Raw genomic sequence first — 21,675 nt, 5'->3', positions numbered from 1 at the left:
GGACTGGTGACCCGCAGTTTGTACAGACGTTTCAATGTGGAAGTACCTTTTATACACAAAGTGGGTTCAGAGGTAAAGAGAAATCACAATATAAAGTTAAAAGTAACACATTTCAAGTTATAATAATACATATACAATAATAAGGCCTTGGTTTTAAGTTTGATATTATGGTTTTCAGTCGTAGACGTATAAATATGAAGGCCAAAATGGCCATGTTCAATACCTAAACATAACACAAATGCATTGTTAATTGGAGAGGTAAATGGACTGTACTTATACACTAATGTACAGCCACAGTCCCCCCGTATATAAATAAGATGAGATGTACTTTATTGATCCCAAATAGGGAAACATTTTCGTTGCTGCAGCATAAACAAGGCCTTGCACATACTTGGAGATTAAAAGAGTAGAAATAAACAATTCTCAAATACAAACATCTCAAAATAGAATAAACTGGCATTAGAGTTTCAGTGAACACAATATACAGCAGGATAGTATTTACATTAAGTGTGTAAGGATTGGAATATTAAATTAAATATAAATGTAAAAAATCTGACTTTTACAGAAGCAAGAAATTCAAGAGAAAGATTTAAAAAAGAAAGCCAATTTATTTTTTAAATACTCGTCAAATAAAGAGGAAAAAAGTGTTTCATTACCGTATTTACAGAAGTGGGAAGTAACTAAGTAGAGGTACTCATACTTTTACTCAAATACAAGATCTGAGTACTTCTACTTTTACTCAAGTCCAAGATACTTTTACTCAAGTACAAGACCTGAGTACTTCTACTTTTACTCAAGTACACAATCTGATTACTTCTACTTTTACTCAAGTACAAGATACTTTTACTCGAGTACAAGATCTGAGTACTTCTACTTTTACTCAAGTACGAGATACTTTTACTCAAGTACAAGACCTGAGTACTTCTACTTTTACTCAAGTACAAGATCTGAGTACTTTTACTCAAGTACAATATCTGATTACTTCTACTTTTACTCAAGTACACGATCTGAGTACTTCTACTTGTACTCAAGTACAAGATACTATTACTTCTACTTTTACTCAAGTACAAGATACTATTACTTCTACTTTTACTCAAGTACAAGATCTGAGTGCTTCTACTTTTACTCGAGTACAAGATCTGAGTACTTCTACTTTTATTCAAGAACAATATCTGAGTACTTCTACTTTTACTCAAGTACAATATCTGAGTACTTCTCCCACCTCTGCATATCTACCCTGTATCTGCTGTGCATACTGTATGATGAAGTATTTGTATCTGGAGAGCAGCGCCCACCAGCGGGGCGGAGCAGCATCTGTAAGCCGTCTGAGCGTCTCTGTTTCGGGGCTGAGCTGGAAGCTGCTGCCGGAAAGCCGGTCTGAACACTACGGAGGTTAAAGTGAGACAGCGATGGACAAACAAGGTAAAGCCTTCTCACATTGCTCTCACAACACCGTACAATGTATACAACAGATATGTATGTTAGTTTACCGTGTTTTGAGAGTTTAAATGCTGCTGTCGACGGTGGCTAACGTTAGCTCCGTGAGCAACAAGTTAGCATTTAGCTTCGGGTAGCTGTTAGCTCAGCACCACGGACAGCTCCACTGTTTATTACCCTGTGCTAATAATAAACCGTTACTGCGTATAACTACTGCCGTTTTAACTTTATTCGACAATATTTCTTAAAGTTGTCCGTGTGTTATATTATTTAAATTAACTGTTTTCTGGATGTTGTGCACTCTCATTTGTAAACGTTGTGTGTGCAGGGGATTAAGTTCTGCAAATAAACTGTGTGGTGTGTGTGTGTGGTGTGTCGTGTCAGGTGGAATTGTCACCTGACAACACATTGGAGAATAGTGTTTGTTCCTCTTTTTAATTTCGACATGGCAAAATACTAAATGTAAAAATAGTCGGAATTAGGTTGCATGCTATATTGCCATATCCCTACTGTCGCTGTACCGACTACTCTATAATGCGAGTGATATATATAATAACCCTTTTTACTAACTTAATATTCATCTAGAAATTCACAAGATATACAGTATACATATGTGTTTTTTGTGTAAATAACTTTTTTGACTTAAACCAACGTTGAGATGCACAATATTGGATAAAAAGAAAATCCAATATACCAATATTTTACTAAATATTTTTGCCCGATTGCAAATGCTATTGTCGATCAAATCACATATTATTTTTCTGCCTAATTGCAACGATATGTAAGTTTCTTCTGTAGTTGATTTAACATTATATGCACCTTGCTGTTTATAGTGAAGGCCCACTGACAGATGTGGCATGTAGTACTTCCTCCAAAATATCTATTTCCTTCAATCCCCGTCTCGTCATTTTTTAGCTTGTGTTTCTTTTCCGTACGTCTTTTTTAGGTTATGGCGGGGCTTCATCATCCATGAGTTATTCCCAAAGGGTGGTGGAGAATGGAATCTCTCCCCAAATCTATCAGAGGAGGACATAGACTATATGCGGACTGAACTGACAAAGGTGACGCGTGGGTATCAATCACAAAAGAACAACATTTAACAACATCTCCTCTCTGTCTTTGAACTGTTTTGTGTTTCTTCCAGGTGGAGGATGAGATCCAGACCCTGCGGCAGGTGCTTCTGGTCAAAGAAAAGTATGCAACAGAAATCAGGAGTCAGCGGGTTTGACCCCCTTCAGTAACATCAAACAGAACCTGTCCAAAAGGCTGGCAGGAAGTCCAGACCTTCCACCCCAGTAAGTGCACCGGCATCTAGAGATATACCCCAACTATTTTAATAATCTATCATTCAGGAAATATAGAGATTTGCTGCCTTTCTCTTAATATAGGGCTTTTGACCTGCAAAACAAGACATTTAAAGACATTATCCTGGACTATGGGTTACGAGTTTTTACTATTTTCTGACATTTAACAGAACAAATGACTAAAGCGAGGCAATAATCTGAAGAAACAAATAACCTCCACCCCGTAAATGCACCGGCATCTAGAGCGGCAACGAAAAATAATCCCCAACTATAACTGATAGTCTGATATTCGTTCTTTAAACACATCTTTGGTAGAACATGCTGGTTTCAGCCTCTCCAAATGTAGAGATGTGCTGCCTTTCTCTGTATAATAGGGTTTTTGACTTGCAAAACAAGACATTTAAAGACATTATCCTGGACTATGGGTTACGAGTTTTTACTATATTCTGACATTTAACAGAACAAATTACTAAGCGAGGCAATAATCTGAAGACAATTGTCATTAGTTGCAGCCTTGCTGGTGTCCAAATAGCATTTGTAGGCTCCTATTCTCATGTTATGGCACAGTGTGGCGTGTTGGAGGGTTTAAGTCACCGCTGGCACACATTCACCGCCCATTGTCTCAGTGTTCACGCGTTATATAACCATGGAAATCACGCTAATGACTATCGTGCTCTGCTTCTTAACCCCAGGTTGTAATCTGCCAACTTCTGCATGTCCTGCTTTTTATTTCAGATATCTCACAGCCTCGGCAACTCTGGACGACATCAGCAACTCCAACATGTGAGTAACCACAGTCGTAAGGTTTGCATGAAAATAAACATTTGTTTGTGCGTGTTTTTACGGCGCCGGGGTTTCCCTGAGGGGTTTGCTCTGAGCTCTCTGAAGAGGATTCTTCTGTTAAGGTACGAGTGATGGGATTTTCAGAGGTCAAACAGGATCCTGATAATAGCCTTAACAGCCTGACCCCAGGCCAGCAGTAGTATTAACAGAGAGGAGAGGAGGAGAGTTTCAACACAGAGCGAGCGGCTTTCTGCAGACACAAGGAGTCTGTTGTTTACTCTCGTGCATTACTAGGGACTTATTTAGCTTCTTAATTCTTTATTTTTCTATCATTTTCATGGCAAATGGCATCGGTTAGGCAACCTCAGCTCTTATGATAGGTGTATGATAACATTTGCTTACAAAATACAGTTAGTTGGTTATTTAGAAGAAAAGTGTCCCCTGTGAAACCTGCTCTATATTAGAAGAATTGATCACACATGCAGAGCTCCTAGTCTAGTAGGAGCAGTGGGCAGCTATTGCACAGCGCCTGGGGAGCAATGGGAGTGAGGGGGGAAGGCGGGTGTCCGGTGCCTTGCTCAAGGGCACCACGGCAGGGCAGGAGGTGAACTGGGACCTCTCCAAGTAGCAGTTCACACTCCATATTTTAGGTCTGGTCGGGGACTTGAACCGGCGACCCTATGGCTCACAGTCCAGCCCCTACTGACTCAGCCACTGCTGGATATTTATATATATTATATATATGAACTTATACATGTAGAGCCCTTGCTTCAAATGTTTACTTTTGACTATTTCCCACCAGATTGAGACATGTTGCCATGTTTGCCCTGAGAGATGAATACATGTTTATTTTCTGGTTTCCTGTTAAATAAAAATGCATCAAAATCCAAGTTGTTAAGAATCATTGACAGATACCACACTGTGGAGAAGTACCCCCTAGCATTAAGTATAACTACATTGTGATCATGTTTTGGGGGTTTTCCCACAGTGGCATTACAGTATGTAAAAGAGCATTTCAAGTGTATGGAAAAGGGTTGACATTTTGGGAATGATTAGAACTGATTAAAGTGGATAATTATTAATATGTAGTAGCTTTAGGAAAACTGTCCTCTCTGGTACGTTGTTGTTTTTTTGTATCTTTCTTTTCTGGCCGCCCACAACAAATACAATTCAATATTATATTAGGGCTGTACCCGAATATTCGTTCGAGTACTATTCGGGTTTAAATTTCGTTATTCGGATATTCGTTTTTTTCGTTTTTTTTTTCAAATTGAATTTATTGAAATCTCCAATATCAACGTAGGAGCTTGTGCCTCTTCGGGGGGTGCTAACACTTAACCATAAACGTTATTGTTTACTTTCTCCGTCTTTATATGTAGATATTACTTTTTCTCCGTTAATCTCCGTCACGTTGTTTCCATAGCAACAACAACTTCCTGTCAACAGCGCTAACTCTCCTTCAAAATAAAAGCATGTCCATACAAAATAGGAAGCCAAGCCAAATGACACTTAAGACTAGGGATGGGTATCGTTAAGGTTTTAACGGTACTACTACTTTTATCGATACCGCTTATCGGTCCGGTCTTTTAACGGTACTCTTATCGGTTCTTTTGGAGAAAAAAATGAGGTAAACCAACTATATGTTGTATGTCAGGGACGACGGATGGAAATTAGCTCAAAGCTAAAATCCGGCATATTTACACTTGAAGCATTATTTGTCTAAAGTGTTCATTAATGTGCATTGTCCCTATTCAAATAAACAATTAAATGACAAATGAAAATAAACAAATTGTGAACAAAACTAACATTGCTTTTTATTTAAATTAAATACATCATATTTCACATCAACAGAAACAACAATGTTTTAACAAATGGTATTAAATAATGTGATGACAGAACTGTGAACAGAATGGCTGAAACTTTAACTAAATAACTAACTCAGTTCCCTCTAATCATTAGCCCATGTTTGTATAATTGAGTTAACTGTGTGTTGCTGCTAGCATACATAACACCTGACGTGGAAACGTTACTCGTGGATGGGGCTACAGAGCAACTGGAAAGACAGTCGAACCCGGTGCATTTCTCCGTCTGAATGTGGAGCACTTTTGCAAGATGTTTAGACAAATTGCTCGTGTTACCGCCCTGACATGCTAAACTCTTATTGCACTTTAGGTAACGAGCGAGACGGGTAAAGTTTAACCACACCTTTTAGTGCTGAGTTCTCTCCGCCATCTCCTCCGTGTGTGTGTGTTGCTGCATGTAGCAGCTGTGTGTGTGTAAACTGCCCCGCCCCCTCGCACACAGACGGGGGAGAGAGATCTCTCGTCTGGATTGGAGAGATCGAAAATACAAAAAATGACGCATTTAGCAGTCTTTTTGCGTATTAGAAACGGAGTTGGCGACACTAAAACTGCAATATAATGTTTGTGTAGCAATAATACACATGACATATTTTTTAGATGTCTCCAGTACCGATAAAAAGACCGATAACGTCGGAGCTTAACGGTACCACGGTCTTTAATAATTCAGCCCCGGGGCCCCTTTAATACCGGGGCTCGGTACCCACCCCTACTTAAGACATACACAACTACAACGAAAGTAACAAACACAATGCGATATCCTTTTCAATTTCAAAGAACACAAATGTGGTTACATTAACAAATAACTATAAAACAACAATACTGTAGAATAACAAAATGAATGCTGTGAATAAACCGAAATACACGTCTTGAAGCGGTTCGCTGCTGATTACTACCGAATATCCGGAGCCCGAAAAATGGTATTCGGGATAGCCCTAATATATATATATAAACAGTGCAATTATGTAAACAAACTGGTTTTTAAAGGTTAAATATTCAAAAACTATTATCAATTTGTAATTTGCCCACCTCGTCTGAAGTTGATAAAAATATGTATCTCTGTGATATTGGATAGTGTCACATCTTTGTTGAAAGCGTTGCTGCTTAAATAATGCTGGTTCTCACTGACATGTTAACAATACGTCCAGACTTTCCTCCCTTCATGTCCTGATTTCATTTCTAATTCCTGCAGAGTTATGAGGACACGGGAGTCCCTCTCTCACGCAGGTCATGTGACGTCCTCCGCTCTGTCCAACATGGGCGTGAGCATCACCAGGAGACTCGCAGACATGAGGTATGGTTCATAAAAATGCTTTGTTATTGAAAATATAATGTGGTTAAAAAATGGATTAGCTTTGAGTCTTAAGGAGGCGGGGTAATCTACCGTTGATGGGAGCGGTAGAAAGGCACTTTTGGCTGATTCATGCGAGCAGATGGACGAGCAGAACTCCAACAGAGAGACACAACAAGTGGACAACATGTCTAGAATAAGCCTTCAAATCATTTTGTTTTGGTTCGGCAGTCGAGCGTTAATCTGATCTCGTTAGGACATCTGGACGCTGATCAGTCTGTTGTTGCTGACGTCACCTGTGTTTCTGTTTTCACCCTCAGAGCCCTGCCTCTGCCCAGCCCCCCACGGTAAGAGTGTGTGTGTGTGTGTGTGTGTGTGTGTGTGTGTGTGTGTGTGTGTGTGTGTGTGTGTGTGTGTGTGTGTGTGTGTGTGTGTGTGTGTGTGTGTGTGTGTGTGTGTGTGTGTGTGTGTGTGTGTGTGTGTGTGTGTGTGTGTGTGTGTGTGTGTGTGTGTGTGTGTGTGTGTGTGTGTGTGTGTGTGTGTGTGTGTGTGTGCGTGTGTGTGCGTATGTACAATAGATGAAAATGATTCAAAAAATAAGGAGTTAAAGTAAAAATGTGCTTTAAGAAGATCAAATCAATTGAAATATAAATCTTAGTATAAGTAAGTAATTGTATGATAATATCACAACATCAAATATGTTAAAATGTATACACACTGGAAAAAATGCTGCTCCAAAAACAAGTAAAACAATTATGAAAACAAGGTGTTTCCACTTGAAATGAGTTCAACAATCTGCCAACAGAACAAGTGAAAGTTAGCTTCTTCAGATTTCTTGAAATAAGAAGTGATATTTAAATAAATCACATCTTGTAATCAGCAGGAGAACTCATTCTGAACTATATTTCACCAGAATCAGGAAATGTTGTTTTACAAAATAAGCCGCGAATGCTCAAAGTGTTTCTATTTTCTGAAGTTAGTTGGTGATTTTTTAATAAATACGTAAAGAAATATCTGTTTCTTCTGAGATACAACTCAAAATAAGATTTAAGACTTAACAAGATGATGCATTGTCTAAAAACAAGACTTCATATCTCACTGCAGTGTTACTTCTGAAGTTAGTGTGTCTTATATCAGGAGTAGAAACTGACTGGATATTAGACACATATACTGAGCAACATTTCAAGTTGTTGTCGTGAATAACAATATCTACAGTTATAAGTACTAATAAAGTAATAAAAGCATAACACCAGAGATTGCTGTACAGTTAGAGTTTGTTATTATTGCTCAGGTTAGACAGCCTACGTTTTGTCAGTGTTTCAGTTTAAGATGCTTTTAGTTTAAAGGGGACCTATCATGCAAAATGCACTTTGGTACGTCTTTTCTACATGAATATGTGTCCCCGGTGTTCCAGGGAACTCACCAAGTGTCAGAAAACACAACCCTCTCTATTTTCCTCCATACCCAAATCTCTAAAAAAGGGGCTGCAACGGATCTGATAAAAACTGATCCAGATTTGAACACTGTCCTGACGTCAGGACGGTGGCGCTACGGCTATTGGGCCAACTCCACCAATCAGGAGGAGACAGCCACGGCCATTGCCGTTCGAAAGCCCTGGAGACGCTGTAGTACATATGCCAGGCCTCTAGGTGGTGCTGTTCTCACTGAATCTGCCCTTACACAAACATAGCTAAAAAATGTCAAATTGAGCAAAATGAGGCATGGCTAAAATGCATGATCTGTTTGGAATTTTGCAAAAAAAAAAGTATAAATATGCCTTATATAGGTATGGTCCTACACTATATTATTCAAATATAGCATGATAGGTCCACTTTAAATGAATGTAAACGTGAATTTAGGAGTTGAATCATGGAGTTTTTTTATAATAAATCCCTGGCGTGTTTCTTCTGCTTCTTCGATGTGGCGCAGGCTGAACCACACCATGAGTGTGCCATCGATGAGGTGAGAAAAACAATTACTGCTGATTTACTGTAAACACAAATGGAGTTACAGTTGAGTTGATTATGAACGTAGAAAAAGCCGATTGTTAATAATACTTTGTCTCCGCAGACACTCCTCTACGTTCAAGTCTTTCGATGAGATGGTGGGAAGCGTGAAGGTGAGATCATCAAAAACAAAGATACACTGAGCAGGAGTGAAGCTGCCATTTTGATAAATAGGTAAATAAGTAAGTAAACAAAGCATCAAGTATGTGTAGGTTCATCTGAGGTAAAGTAGAGGTTGCATGTTTTATTAATATCATTGTAATAAAATAAAGAAATTGCTGTAAAGTTTTCACTTCTTCAAATATTGTCCGAAAATAATTTCTGCTATCACCAATACTGTTTAAAAGTAATAATACAATAAATAAATACAAACAAATAGAAAGACATTTGAAAATAAAAGCCTCAATTATTTAATAAATGTGCAGGTTAAATTAAATAAGAAAAATAAAGAAACAATCATTTGGGAAAGTTATAAATTAGTGAATATAAGTCAATGAAATGTAACAGAAATAATATATTGGGACTTATTAAATATAAAAAAATAAGGAATAAAATTCAAGGTATTTAATATATATACAGGTCACATTTTAAACACATTTAAATCGTATTATTTGCTTTCTAATTCAACCTTCACATGTATATTATAATTGAGGCTTTTATTTATATATTGAGTGATTTTTACACGTATCCTAAGAGAGAGAGAGAGAGAGTGTGTGAGTGTGTGTGTGTGTCGGTGTGTGTGTGTGCGTGTGCGTGTCGGTGTGTGTGTGTGCGTGTGCGTGTCGGTGTTTTTGCGTGTCGGTGTGTGCGTGTGCGTGTTGGTGTGTGTGCGCGTGTCGTGTGTGTGTGTGTTTTCGTGTCGGTGTGTGTGCGTGTGGCGTGTCGGTGTGTGCGCGTGCCGGTGTGTGCATGTGCGTGTCAGTGCATGTGCGTGTCGGTGTGTGCGTGTCGGTGTGTCGGTGTGTGTGCGTGTCGGTGTGTGTGTGTGCGTGTCGGTGTGTGCGTGTCGGTGTGTGTGCGTGTGCTTGTCCGTGTGTGTGCGTGTGCTTGTCCGTGTGTGCGTGTCGGTGCGTGTGTGTGTCGGTGTGTGTGTGTCGGTGTGTTGTGTGTGTGCGTGTCGTGTCGTGGTCGTCGGTGTGGGTAATATATATAATTCTTATATTATTATTAAGTACTAATCACATGTGTCCTGATTGGATTTCAGGACAGGGTGAGCGGGTTCAAATAATGGAAGCAGCTCTGGATTTGAGAGGAGACCCTCTCGCTCGTGAACCTTCAAACAAATCAGGAATAACTATTTTTGTGAAATAATGTGATTTAATCCCTTGACTGTGTGTTACTACAATAAGACTGATAGAATGTGCTACCTGTGTGAAGGAGAACTGTGTTAATGTTAAATTGTGTTATAATTTCTGCATGTTTATTTATTAGTTGTTTATTTGTGAGTACAGTAAACACATCTTCTGCTTACAATATGCATTCATTGACATTAATTGTGACATTTACAAAACGTTAAACTGCAAACAAGAAGTATTTTTGTACTCAAAGATTTTTCAATTAAAGTCAATTGAATGTTGTGTGGTGTCATCGATGGTCAAATAACTACATTAACTAAAGAGAGAAAAGGCTAGTCAGTGGTGATTCTACATTAAGCCTTTGGGTGGCGCTAGAGGCTTAGAAACAATGAACACTTGCTTTAGGAGTGTTTAGTGTCCTGCATTTTCGATTACATTCAAAGTTGAAACTGCCAGACAAAATGCCTTTAAGGGGAATACATCTTAACAAAAACATAAGGTGGTTTCCTTTCTAACATCTGATTGTATTGCATCTTCAGAATCTGAAACAGGTTTATCACCAGGTGGGTTGACACGTACGAGGAATTTGACTTGATGTTGTGGCACATACATAAAAGTAGAAGAACAATTAAAAAAACAGATAGAAAAATAGTAAAAATAATAAAATATATAGTAACAAATATAACAGTATTTGCATAGAAATGGAATGGAATAAAATATGAAATAAAAATCGGCAGTAATAAAAAAGAAAATAAAACCTTTAGTGCAGTTTCAGCCATTGTATATACATTATTATATATGTTGGGGAATAATTTGCCCTGCATGTCCTCCTCCTTCGCCCTCTGACGCAGCTGACCAACCTTGAGCACTCGGGGTGTAGATGACCCCGAGCCATAAGCGACAACAAATGTGATTCAGTGTCCTCAGCTGTTTAGTCTCTATTGAAGAATGTTGATTATTACACTCTGAACTAGTTAAAACCTCGAGCTACAGAAGGGTTCTTGAGGATTGATTGTGGCATCTCAACCGTGTGGTCAAACCGTGGCCCGTGACATGTCTTGTGAATTCTCCGGCCGAAGCTCCAAATAAACCGTCAGTGTTTGCCATCCAATTGCTTCAGAAGTTTCCCCCACAATATATATGTCTGTTTTACATGTCAAAATTAATCACGTGATATATTATAGCCAAGCTACCCTCTTTAATAAGATATCTTATTTTAGAAGCAAAAAATGTGTCGTTCCCTGACCGGGAATCGAACCCGGGCCGCGGCGGTGAGAGCGCCGAATCCTAACCACTAGACCACCAGGGAGTGACATACGGCGAGTTGTTTACATGTATTTTAAACCTGTCCATGATACAATAGTGTACGTGATGTAAAATAACATTTAGCCGTTAGTTGTCTAAGATAAAACCGTTAAAACATGTCACGTCGCCAAACAATAAGATGGCTACTATGCAGTTAACGCACCGTCGTTATCCGTTCGCTAAATTAAGTTATTTCAGGGGAAAACAACACTTTTCTTCACAAGTGTTGTGACGTAAAGCATAACAAACGTACATTCAACGTCTTTAATAAACCTCTCGCCCGAATCCATGTAGCTGTTATAAACGATACGACTGACGTCAAGAATCCTGTCATGATTAATAATCTCTTAATTTAGGAACAATGTAAACGGAGTCTGGTTTAGCATTACATTTCATATTCTGTTCTTGTACATATCATATTCTATTTAGGTGTATATAGACTTCTTGCACAATTTGTTTTATTGTATTTTTGTATTCTATTATATATGTTGCATAATTGTTGGAGGAGCTCAGGTCCGAATAATTTAATTGCCATTTCTACGCTGTAGTTTATGTGCATAAGAGTAAGACAATATAACCTTTGGATCTTTGAAGTAGAAGCAAAATGAAGTATGATATCACCTTGTTGTCTCTTGCCACACACATGTGTCCCGGTGTGGCTCCACAGCCCCGCCCCTCAGCTGCAGCAGCAGCAGCCGGACAAGAGGCTATAAAACCGGCTCTCTGATCCGGAGGCAGACACAGAAGCAGACAGACAGAGAGAGTCATCCCAGAGACAGACACCACAGATGGGCCTCAGTAACCTCTAGTACTCCTTCCTACTTCCAGACATCCGCACCTTGCACCGCATCCTCTTCCTTAAGGTATGTTACACATATAATTTAAATTTTATAACATGAAATATGTCGCATTTAAATTTATATTTCTGCACAACCATGCTTTCATTTTTATTTGCCGTGCTGGGTTATCTTCGGTGGTGTAAAGTACATTTACTCAAGTACTGTAGCCTACTTTTTGAAACTTAGTACTTCTACTCTACTACAGTTCAGAGGTAAATGGTGTACTTTTACTCCACTACATGTATTTAATACCTTTAGTTACTTTACAGATGTGGATGAATGATGTGAAATATAACCAAGTGTTAAATCAGACTTTAGTTCCACCTGGAGTAAATCCACAAGCTACCCTGCAGTATACAAAGTCATTCAAACTAGCTGCACCTTTACCAGCTTTGAGAACACTTTCATGATCAATCATTATAAAACATATCATATATATTATTCTGAAATGGACCAATCTGCACAACGACTACTTTTACTGTCGCTACTTTCACTATATTTTGATGATAATACTTTTCTACTTTCACTTGAGGAACATTTTGAATGCAGGACTTTTACTGCAACAGAGTATTCCTACACTCTGGTACTTCTACTTTTACTCAAGTACAATATCTGAGTACTTCTACTTTTCTCAAGTTCAAGATCTGAGTACTTCTACTTTTACTTAAAATATCTGAGTACTTCCTCCAGCTCTGGTTATCTTGTCACATTGTTATGCATGTTATTTTGCTAATTTTGCACACACACTCCATCCTGTTTAATAGGTATTAATGCATGAAGCTGTTGTATAAGTGCAGACATGTTTTTGTGTGTTCCTTGAAATCCCCAAAGCCTCTCACCGCTCACCTGGAGTTAAGCTCTCCAACCTTCAGCTGCCTCTCCAGGCTGCTTACAGATCTAGATAAAGCCTTAAAAACACAAATAAATTCACATTTACTCGTGCATATTCTCTAATATTCAACACATGTCCCTGCTATTTAAATACATTCTGGCAATGGTTATCCTAGCAGGGGTTTTGCATTCGAAATATCTTGGCTGAACAGTCTTTGGACGTCTACCAGTAAAACAAATATGCCCTCTGAGGCAGAACACTGGCACACTCCAGCAGGTTCATTTCATGATCATGCAGCCAGCTCATGCACTAAGCCATCCGAGGTTATCTTGACATCACGCACGCACGCACGCACGCACGCACGCACGCACGCACGCACACACACACACACACACACACACACACACACACACACACACACACACAATCTGGTTATTTGAGTCATGGGGAAACCAGATTCTATGTATCAGTGATGGCCTGCAGACAGAAATGGAGCGCAGAGGCTCTCTCACCTCATGTCTCTATAACCCTAAATATGTTGTATGTACTGATGTGTCATTTATAAAGTACTAAAGCTTCTCTTATGATTAATACATGTGCATACTTACTTATTTACTGACTATAATGGCAGCTTTAGTCCTCCATAATCTGGCTCAAATGATATAAAATGACAATGTGAGGAAAGGAAATTATGGGGCAAACTTAAGGGCATCAATTTTCTCATTTTATTTCCAGCTACATAATTATAACCTCCCGTTTCTCTTCCTGTCTCTCCTCCAGGTTTCCATTTTCCATCTTTGAGCGAGAAAATGGCAGCGATTCCATCAACCGGCTCCCTCATCGCCACACATGATTACTACAGACGTGAGTCAGGCGGGGATCATATGCATTTATATTACAGTCATTTCAGGGGAATTGGAAAAAGCAAAATGACATTTATTATTGCTTTTCATTCTGCACCTGAGAACAGTATCATTTACCTCCGTTGAAGCCGGTGTGTGTTAAATTAGATGAACACAGATGAGGTTTTCTTACTAAAGAAAGTGTTTTATTTTAATTTTTTAAGGGCGCATCGGGTCCGTCTCCAGCAACAGCTCCTGTGGCAGCGCAGAGTTCAGCGGAGAGGTCATTCCCCACCCCCCAGGTCAGGAGAAAGAGGAATATTTAATCTTTAAAGTGTGAAAAATGAGGGTCTTTTTGCAGCAATCTGAGCTCCTGTCTAAAATGCATTATATATTTTGTTTACAGGACTTCAAAGACAAGACTCGGGTCACTGGTGGTCTTCATTTTTCTCTGCAAAGCGGCCTCAGCCCAGCGTGCAGAACGGAGCCGAGTCTCAGAAGTGAGTGTCGAGTTAAACACATTAACATAAATACATTTAAGTTAATCAGGTGAAGTTAAAGTTGTATTTTAAGCGTAGAGAGCTAAAAAGATTAGTCTTAGAAAACTAGACCGCCAACTATATTAAAAATCAATCAAGCAGACCTTATATCTGTGTGATTATCATATCTTTGCACACTTTTCTGGTTATTTTGCACATTTGGATTGCCACTTTAAAAACTGCACAGCTACTCAGCTTTTATTCAGATATACTGTATTTAGTTAACGGTAATGTTTCATATTCCTGTTTCACTATTTTCTGATATTTCTGTAAGTAATGTTAATAACTGTACTTCCTGTGTGTTGCAGGAACAGCTCGTACACAGTGGCTAACGGTCAGGTGACCTGCGTCGCTCGGGAAATGGTTTTAAACAGAAAAGTCAGCGTGAGCAGCGACAACAGGAAGTCAGAAACACCGAACCCTCCCCCATCCTCCTCCTCCTGAGCCCCCCCACTCTCCTCCCCTCTCCCCCCTGTCCTGTAGATGAAGATGACGATGATGAAGGTGTTCGTCACTTTTAGTCCATGCTTTGTTGTTTTTGCCTCTGTATAGAATATTTTTATTATGACCAAAAGTTTAAAAAAAAGTATGTAAAAAGTTTTTTTCATTATGTGACTTTACACTGTTAATAATAATAATTAAAAAAATACTTTCAATCAGTAACTATTGTTTGTGGTTTGATGATTTATACACGGCTTGCTATTCATCTTTATTGATTGTATGTCTATTTTTCACAAAAACTTACTTATAAAAGATTTAAGCTTTGTGATTTTTGAAGTAAAAAGCTAACTTTAGGCTATAACCTGTTAAGCCCCGAGCCTGTTTTTCAGGTCTCAGGCTCGAAAATGACATTCCCAGAACAAATGACCATATCTTCCCTTCTAAAAGGGGTAAATTAATAATCTTTTTTCTCAAAGCAATGATAACCTGTGAGTTGGTTGTAGAAGTGTCAGAATCAATATAAATCTTTTATTTTAAAGTAAATTCAGATTGAACATAGTAAAGAAATGTAAATGATAGTGTTCGTCCAAAAAAAAACATTACTTATAGTGAAAACTACCCTTGAATGATGGGTTAGTAGACTAAAAGCTTTAGGAATCCAAACTATAACATATAAGTACCCTGTATCAAGATTGATGCAAAACAAGTGACATTTGACCTTTTTAAAGGTGACTAATGTTGGGCTATAAAGGAACTACAGCACGGTCACATGACTTCAGGTCACCACCGCTAAGCTAAAGGTGGCTAATGTTGGGCTATAAAGGAACTACAGCACGGTCACATGACTTCACGTCACCACCGCTAAGCTAAAGGTGGCTAATGTTGGGCTATAAAGGAACTACAGCGCGGTCACATGACTTCACGTCACCACCGCTAAGCTAAAGGAGGCTAATGTTAGGCTATAAAGGAACTACAGCACGGTCACATGACTTCACGTCACCACCGCTAAGCTAAAGGTGGCTAATGTTAGGCTATAAAGGAACTACAGCACGGTCACATGACTTCACGTCACCACCGCTAAGCTAAAGGCGGCTAATGTTGGTCTATAAAGGAACTACAGCACGGTCACATGACTTCACGTCACCACCGCTTAGCTGAAGGCGGCTAATGTTGGCCGTGATGACGTTTCGTCGTCTCAGTTAGACACTTGTTAGCAACTACCGTTTTTGTAAAAAACATACACACAAATACAGGTGTGTCTTAAAGTGTGATGACAATGCTTCTCTTTAAGGCATGATTTATTGAAGTATTACAATTGTGGAACAATTCTATGTTATATTTATATCTTGGGTTCTCCAGTTGTATACATTTACTGGGAAACAGAAGCAGGAGCGGACTGGGACTAAAAATCAGCCGGGAAACTCGACCGACCGACCGGCCGAACTCGGTACCGCTAGTCAAAGTGACCTGCAACAGGTTTCTAAAAACAGGTCAGTGCTCAGTTTCTGAAGACCTGCCAAACATCCTTCCAGAATATCTGCACGGCGTCAAATACTAAATCAGTCCACTTGCTGATATTAAATCTTATCTATACATGCAGCAAACTTATTTTAAGAGATATACATGAGACGCCTCGGCACATTGTTGTAAAGTATTCAGTGTCTTCACGTTACAAATGCAATATGTTAGTGCTTTCATTAAAATGGAACACGTTTTTGGACTGAGGGAAATAAAGTGGCATAAAACCTGACTTTATAACATATTTCTGCAGTATGAACAGGTTTACAAAACCAGGTATATAAATCCTTTGTAAAAATACACATAATAATTCACCATTTTGGACCTTAAAAATATTACATTACATGACATGTCACTTGTTAGACGCTTTTATCCAAAGCGACTTACATACTCAATACTGTGGGCAATCCCCACAGGAGCAATTTGGGGTGAAGTGTCTCAGGGACACAACGACATGCTAACTGCAGTGGGGTTTGAACCTGTGCTCCCCTGATCCGAACACCAACGCACAAAGCACTGCACCACACGCCTACCTATTAATGATGTTGTGTTGTGATTTGTCAACCGCTTAGAGATCTCCCACCCCTTTGCCTATCGGTGAATGTGTTGGAGCGCTAGCCAATAGGAGCGTGAGTGTTCCATAGTGATGTCATCATGTTGTGGAGGTAAACAAGGGGAATCCAGAGAGGAACTCCCTCTGGAGGGAACACAGGGATTTTAGCCTTTGCGGACCATTTACATGCACTAAAACCTATGGAAGACACTACAGGAGAGGAGACACCCCAAAAAAGCAGAATAGGACCTCTTTAACTAAACGTTTCAAATGAAAAAGTACAATAATTGATTCTAAAATCTAGTGATAAAGTAGTATAACATGAAAATACTCAGGTAAAGTACCCTGAATGTGTATTTAAGGATAGTACTTGATTAAATGTACTTGGAGACATGCCACCGCTGGGTACATTACATTACATGTCACTTGTTAGACGCTTTTATCCAAAGCGACTTTCATACTCAATACTGTGGACAATCCCCACAGGAGCAATTTGGGGTGAAGTGTCTCAGGGACACAACGACATGCTGACTGCAGTGGGGTTTGAACCGAACACCAACGCACAACCCACTGCACCACACGCCTCCCTACTTGGGTACTGCCAACATGATGGATCGATATATGGGCTGATTCTCTGAATGGACTTTTCCGTGAATAAGTCGGGAACATTTGTTTGCAACGTGCTTTTTGACCGACTAAGAATAGCCTGAACAAAGTCTGGTTGAAGTTCTGCTTTTCGGCAATCTGTCTGTGCAAACAGGAAAGTCAAACAGTCCTGGTCACATGCAGCATTTAGAGAAACACACAGGAACACATGTTTTAAAGTCAGGATTCATGCCTTGAGACGTTGATCCAGAGCAGGGTCTGTCCGGCCTGCCCTTTAAAGCCGAGCTATTTCTGGCAGAGTATCACAGAAGCATCTCAGGTCTAAAAGCGTCTCGGGATCCCGGCCAAATACAATCACTGAGCCGACACGATCCTGTCGTCAAGGCACTCTGGGTTTCTGTGTGCAGAGTTCACGGGACACTGTGAGGAAACCCTGGGACATTTTAGGAAAACAACAAAGATGATGATGATGAGAAAAGCACTGGATAAAATGGAAAAATAAACAAAGAACACAAGTGAAGATGTGCATTGTGTGGCTGCAGGAAATAGCAGGATTTATAAGGTTGAATTAAAACAATATATAGTGTAAAAACTTTAATAAGGATTGTTTGATTTGTTGTTGCTATAGTAGACATACACTATTATTAATAAAGCTGAAACAGTGCTTAACATCATTTGTTTTCATTTGGAGTTGATTGCAGGTAACTCATCACCTGTTGGCTGCTATTAAGAACTGAGAGCAGGTGTGTTTGCCTCTCAGCCAATCAGATGTGAGGACGCCCTCCTGAATGTTTTAAAAGAGGTGGAGATCTGCACACTCTGTTTGATTATTTCTAATCTCAATGCACACCTTAAACAGCAGAAATTCTTTAGCCTGCAAGCTTTATCCGATTCCACTCAAACCCCCTTCATCCACATGCCCCTTATTTTCTAAATGTCTCTTGTTTATCATTGCAGAGACCTTTTTTTATTAGGAAGGCACTTCGATTTCTTTCTGGGGTGGTTGGGAAAATGGTTCAGCCTTAAACTGGGTAATCAGTACTACCAACCTTAAACCTTAAATAAACCTATAGTCTTAAAGTTTGATTTGTTCGTTAATTAAAACACGTATTCTTTGCCGGGTTTGAACACGTTTTTGGGCTATTTGCAACTTTCGAAAACTCAAGAAAGTTTGCACATGTGGGGAAGTGGCATGATTAGAGTTTTGATGAGGGGGTTGGTTGTGGGCGTGGCTCATCGGGAAAGCCACGCCCACATCCCGTTTTCAAAGTAAATGCCCCCACCCTTACATTTCACATGGACGTATCAAATTTGGTAGGCATATGTAGCATGGTGGGATGTTCAAAAAACCCTCTTGGAGGTATATCGTAAACCCAACAGGACGTCTGCCATTTGGAATTCCATGTTGTTTTTTTGGGCGATTTTTTTGTTTTGACAAAGACCCCCGCTAGCATGTGGTTTGTGACCTTAAATCTTCTTTTCAACTTATTTCATGGCTCAATAATTATTCTAGTTAATGTAGGGGACTCACAGTTAGGGTTAGGGTTGCCAAAGCAGCAATTACCTGCAGCCAAGTAAAACGTCTTCTATCAGCTTGAGTAAAATAAAAAGAATACGTCAAAGTGCGCCTTGATCTACTCAAACATGCCATAGGTTCTTAATTGGCCATCGCTTTACCCTTTCACTTAGTTTCTTGAAAATTGCAACAGTAATTATTCCATAATCCGAACAAACAAACATAATCTCAAGAAATGATAATAACAGAAGACCCAACACTGAACCCTGAGGAACACCAACATATTTATCAACCGTTTGTGAGGTTTTATCGGGACATCTCTGCATCTTCATAGTACTTAATTTAGATATGTTAACGTATATTACCATTACAAAATATTGCTCTTATTGCACTAGTCCGTATTGCTTTTAACATTAAAACAGTGCAGCCCTAATACACATATTTTAATCTCAAATGATTTCGGATGCTATATGAAATATATCCTCTGGTTACAGTCTTTTTAAACCCTGAATGATCTGCTGATACACAGAGTGAGGATACACGTGCATGGCTCAGAGATAAATGGGGAATCTGGGTGAAAGGTAACGAGGCCAAAAGTGACTCAATGTAAAGAGTTCCACAGGTTCAGACAAGAGCAAATATGACGTCTGATACTCGGTATTATCATCAGACTGGGTGCAGGGTTCAGGTGTCGTCCTGTTTTTAGATCTGCATTTGATCATCAGCATGAGCAGACAACGTGAAACATGGAGGGAGTGCACGTGTCACTGAGGGAGTTTCGCTGTCAACACAAAAACTCACCGTGTTGATTTATCTCGGCAGGTTTATTCGTGTTTTTTCCTGGAATAAATGTAGGAGTTTTTCTTATGAATACCCTGAACAAAGATCTAAAGGTTGGTTTAGGTCTTGAACCTTTTGCTGGTGAGGTTTCCACAACGAGTGCAAGTGTAGAAGCTGTTTAATGGAATGGTTCAGTCCTCAATTAGTCCTAAAGCATAGCAATAACTTAGCATTTTAGCACTGCCAGTTCCCTTGTTTCTCTGAATGTGTTTTGGTTGTTATCCTGAAATAAGGTCTGTGGTTAACACAAGCTGAAGAGGTTTTAACGTTTTGTTCTACGACATAAAATACATCAGTAAATACCCCACTGGTAAATTTAAAAACGAAGGTTGCTAACAAGTGTCCAACATTAGCCGCCTTTAGCTTAGCGGTGGTAACGTGAAGTCATGTGACCGTGCTGTAGTTCCTTTATAGCCCAACATTAGCCGCCTTTAGCTTAGCGGTGGTGACGTGAAGTCATGTGACCGTGCTGTAGTTCCTTTATAGCCCAACATTAGCCGCCTTTAGCTTAGCGGTGGTGACATGAAGTCATGTGACCGTGCTGTAGTTCCTTTATAGCGCAACATTAGCCTCCTTTAGCTTAGCGATGGTGAGGTGAAGTCATGTGACCGTGCTGTAGTTCCTTTATAGCCCAACATTAGCCTCCTTTAGCTTAGCGGTGGTGACATGAAGTCATGTGACCGTGCTGTAGTTCCTTTATAGCGCAACATTAGCCTCCTTTAGCTTAGCGGTGGTGACGTGAAGTCATTTGACCGTGCTGTAGTTCCTTTATAGCCCGACATTAGCCACCTTTAGCTTAGCGATGGTGAGGTGAAGTCATGTGACCGTGCTGTAGTTCCTTTATAGCCCAACATTAGCCTCCTTTAGCTTAGCGGTGGTGACATGAAGTCATGTGACCGTGCTGTAGTTCCTTTATAGCGCAACATTAGCCTCCTTTAGCTTAGCGGTGGTGACGTGAAGTCATGTGACCGTGCTGTAGTTCCTTTATAGCCCAACATTTGCCACCTTTAGCTAAAGTGAGCTTTTGACTTGTTTGGCTTGTTTGAAAATTCACAAACACTAATAAAACCCTTTCTCTTTTAGAAATGACTATAATCTGTTTTTTTCCAAACATGTTCGAGTGTCCTGGCAAAGACAGCCAGCAGCACAAATAACAGGTTTGCACACAAAAAACAAAACCAGTTAAAAGTGAAATGAGGTCAGTGTTGTTGTGTTTTCTCTGTGTGAGAATACTGACATGAGGATGTGTTTTTGAAGCCAGCTGTAGAACTTCCCACAGCCGCAGTAGCCGAGCCAGAAAAACCCTTCACTTCCTGTAAACAAAACGCCTGCAAAATATCCAGGTTTCCCCTCCTTAGCCTATAAGTGTTTTAATGAAAATGAAAAACGTAATTATTCAGCATAATGGATAAGTGACCTAATTCAGCTCAGGTGTGTCACATTTCTCTGATTATCTTTCTTTTTTAAGTGAAGGTTTCTCAAGACTTCCTGGTTGTAAACCTCTACTTTAATTCCTCACACTGCTTCCTGCTGACCTCTTGTGGAGAATTCACAACAACAAAATATATAAGAAATGTGGAAAAAATTAAACGTTTTACAATCTTGGAGAGGACAAATATGGTCATGTAATTTACCTTAAAATGGCAGCAATAAATAAAATATATATATCTTGCAGCAATTAATTAATATCTAGAGTACCCTGTGAATATCCACAGAAGTTGTGGTGTATAGTTCTAAATGCATATTGGCATTCATAAAAAAAAGGCTAAATGGTGTACTTCTACTCCACTACAGTTCAGAGGTACATGGTGTACTTCTACCCCACTACAGTTCAGAGGTACATGGTGTACTTCTACTCCACTACAATTC

The 21,675-nt window shown here is 39.5% G+C and overlaps 1 protein-coding gene, 1 non-coding gene and 1 pseudogene across 2 annotated transcripts; 2 read left to right on the top strand and 1 right to left on the bottom strand.

The window, feature by feature from the left end:
- Positions 1-1,409: 1,409 nt before the first annotated feature.
- On the top strand, positions 1,410-10,256 carry LOC117483724 (annotated as a pseudogene).
- Positions 10,257-11,212: 956 nt separating this feature from the next.
- On the bottom strand, positions 11,213-11,284 carry trnae-cuc. The gene has a single exon. It is a non-coding gene; the product is annotated as a tRNA-Glu (tRNA).
- A 632-nt stretch (positions 11,285-11,916) lies between these two features.
- On the top strand, positions 11,917-14,976 carry LOC117483711 (pancreatic progenitor cell differentiation and proliferation factor-like). The gene is made up of 5 exons (XM_034132071.1): positions 11,917-12,143; positions 13,732-13,815; positions 14,018-14,095; positions 14,200-14,293; positions 14,641-14,976. Exons 2-5 carry the CDS (start codon positions 13,761-13,763, stop codon positions 14,774-14,776), a joined length of 363 nt encoding a protein of 120 aa, XP_033987962.1. The 5' UTR covers positions 11,917-12,143; positions 13,732-13,760; the 3' UTR covers positions 14,777-14,976.
- Positions 14,977-21,675: the final 6,699 nt, after the last annotated feature.

Source organism: Trematomus bernacchii, unplaced genomic scaffold, assembly GCF_902827165.1.
Source record: "Trematomus bernacchii unplaced genomic scaffold, fTreBer1.1, whole genome shotgun sequence".
Lineage (NCBI taxonomy): Eukaryota > Metazoa > Chordata > Actinopteri > Perciformes > Nototheniidae > Trematomus > Trematomus bernacchii.
Note: the sequence above shows the minus strand (reverse complement) of the source record. Positions and strands in the feature narration are given on the sequence as shown.